Source organism: Neophocaena asiaeorientalis, unplaced genomic scaffold (assembly GCF_003031525.2).
Source record: "Neophocaena asiaeorientalis asiaeorientalis breed wild unplaced genomic scaffold, Neophocaena_asiaeorientalis_V1.1 scaffold87, whole genome shotgun sequence".
In the NCBI taxonomy this organism is placed as follows: domain Eukaryota; kingdom Metazoa; phylum Chordata; class Mammalia; order Artiodactyla; family Phocoenidae; genus Neophocaena; species Neophocaena asiaeorientalis.
In genome coordinates this window covers 2,192,827-2,195,587 of record NW_020175432.1, presented here as the reverse complement: position 1 = coordinate 2,195,587, position 2,761 = coordinate 2,192,827, and the positions used below count along the sequence as shown (strand labels likewise).

The 2,761-nt window shown below is 54.3% G+C and overlaps 1 protein-coding gene across 3 annotated transcripts in view; it reads right to left on the bottom strand.

Moving 5' to 3' along the window:
• Window positions 1-1,101: 1,101 nt before the first annotated feature.
• The window catches only part of COLGALT1 (collagen beta(1-O)galactosyltransferase 1), a 21,994-nt gene continuing 20,334 nt past the window's right edge, over window positions 1,102-2,761 (bottom strand). For all 3 annotated transcript variants that reach the window (XM_024767330.1, XM_024767331.1, XM_024767332.1), the window contains exon 12: window positions 1,102-2,710. In XM_024767330.1, coding sequence (XP_024623098.1) covers window positions 2,443-2,710 — 268 coding nt within the window. In that variant the 3' untranslated portion in view covers window positions 1,102-2,442. The remainder of the gene's footprint in view (window positions 2,711-2,761) is intronic.

Sequence of the window (2,761 nt, the reverse complement as noted above, 5' to 3'; positions counted from 1 at the left end):
CTGAAACTTCAGGGGCGCATTTCTGTTAACCCAGCAATCCCACCTGTATCAACTTACCCATCTGAAATAAAAACTCCAGGAGGAAAGATGGATTGTATAATACTGTTCATTGCCAGGCTGTGATATTCTTCCATCAGGATGATTGAATAAATGCTGGTCCATCCTGATCACAGCCTATTTTATTGTATGTAACAATCCAAAAAGAGCTGGTAGACATCTGCGCTGATTAGAATGTCTACAATATGTTGTTAAATTTAAAAAGAAAATTGCTGGAAAAAATCCGGGTACAATCTGATCCCGTGTTTATGAAATTAAAATGTGTTGTGTGGGAGAAAAAGAAAAAAGCAGGTTGTAACAGAGTTTATGTAACACGAATCCTCTTTTTCAAAACATGTATATATTTGTACCAGGCAAATGGGTAAGACTGAAAGGTTTGTCACTAAAAAGTTAGGAGTTGTTGTCTCTCAGGACGTGTGGTTTAATTTTGCTTTTTTTGGTTTGCTTAGCTGTATGTTCTCATGTTTCCCCAAGGATCACACACCACCTGTTATTTTGTAAATGCCTAGGGTATATGCCTGCACACCCTAAAAGGGCTTGAGAATCTTGAGAACCCTTATTTGATCCAGAAAACTCAAATGCTGTTGAGGGTGGATAAATGCCCCACCTCCCCCGCCCCTGGGGTGGGACCACTCTGAGGTGCATGCTCTATGCTGCCCCCACCCCGCCGAGTCAATTGCTCACTGGCACCCCCTGGAGGGCTCCTTCCCTCTGCCTCACGTCCCCACCGCCATCAGGGTTTCCTGGGGTCACCTCTCGGATAATTCAAATCCTCATCTTGGGGTCTGTTTTCTGAAGACTCCAAACTATGACAGCCCCTCTCTTCATTCTGTTATCTGACCCCGCAGGATAGAGTGAGGTTGACCATCTGTCGTCCCCGGGCTATTTTGGGGAAGTTTTATGGGGCACACTGGAATCCCGAGGTCTCACTCCCCCCGCCTCACCTGGTTTCCTCCCATATCTTGGCCTGAAGTGGAGGGGTGGGGAATGTGCGTGGTACATAGGTTCTGAGCAGAGCATTGGGCCAAGAAGGGAACACAGATGTATGTGAAAACCAACCAGCAACATTTAATAAAAAAATAAGCAAGTTATCCGGGACCCGACCCGGACAGCAGTTAGTTATCCCTCAGAGAATGAGGCACTGCTGGTGGGCTCTGACATTCGTTTCAGGCTGAAGACCCAGCGAGTCCTCCAGCCTGTGCCGGGGGACGTTCTGCCCAGGCCGTGGGTAGCGCCCCAGTGCAGCGGAGCCCACGCGAGGCCCCAGACGCATGATCCCACCAAAGGCTTGGACAGAGGAACCCCATCGAGCAGGCAGAGACCACACCTGACGTGCAGGGCAGGGAGGGCAAGCAACTGAGACCAGGAGGGGGAATGGGAGACCCCGCCCCCAGCTTCACCCCTCACCCCCTCCAGGGGGGCCGGGTCTAGCAGGGGGGCCTTGCATGAAGACATGAGGCTGCTGGAACTCATGGCTGCCCCTGGCAAGGGAAGAGCCAGCCCCTCTCCTGGGCGGTGGACAGGGGATGTTATCTGCACACGGCTCGGGCGACGGGGGGTGAGGGGCAATGAGGAATCAAACTCAGTCAACCCCACTGGGAGTCCACGAGGTCAGGCACACAGCCAGCACTCAATAAATGCTTGCCGCGTGAAGAAACGAAAGGACTCCTTCATCTCTGTTGGTGCTCAGAAGCTGACTGAACAGCTGTCATCCTGTTTTGTATCACCAGTGCCCGGCACACAGGAGACGCTCTCTGGATGTTGTGGGGAAGAAACCACTTAGGAGTGAAAAGCACCTTGTTTATCTCCAGCCCTAACACAAAGCTCAGCTCCCCGCACACAGCAGGCACTCAGTAAACGCACCGAGTCAGTCAGGACTTTTGTGTCGCAAGTACCAGACACATAGCAGGTGCTCAGTATGTGTCTGAATACATGAAAGTTTACCTCACTGGTCCCAGAGCCTGGAATGGTGCCCAGCATACAGTAGGCACTCAATAAATACTCGAGTGAATTCAAACAGTGAACGTGTATCATGAGCGCCTGCTTCTTGATGGGGGAGCGATAACGCTTGACGACCGGATCCATCACCGAGGGAGGGAACAACCATGCCTCATTCGCTGCCAGAACACAGGAACCTGGTGCCCAGTAATCGCTTAAAGTGTTGGGCGCACGAACTGCTACCACCCGATCCACCTGTTCCTGGCATGCAGTAGGCACCTCCGTTAATGCTGCCTGCGTGTACGTGACTGCTGAGCATGGGCTGGCTGGACGCCGCCCTGCGTGGGGAGCCCTCCTTGGCCTGCCAGGGGTCGTCCCCGGCAGGCGGGCGGGGGCCAGGCCAGCGACAGGCTGCTTTGGAGTCATGGCCACCGCCCCTCAGAGCTCTCAGAGCTCATCCCGGGCAGCGCTGTCCAGGGGGGACTGCAGCACGTCAGAGTTCTTGGCCTCGCGGCTCAGGGCCTGCTGCTCGCGCATCTTCTGGGATTTGGCCCGGTCCCAGTCGGTCTTGACGTGCTCATTGTTCCACACGACCGAGGTCTCCGTGTCGCTCACGTACCCGTCGTCCCCTGTGTAGTGTGTGGGGTAGACGAGCAGGGGCTCCACGGAGAAGGCGCGCAGGTCCCGAGGGGAGAAGTGGGCCTTGTATTCAGACCTGCAGGGGAGGAGGGGCACGGGGGCCGCGGTGGGTTGGGGGGAAAGAGGC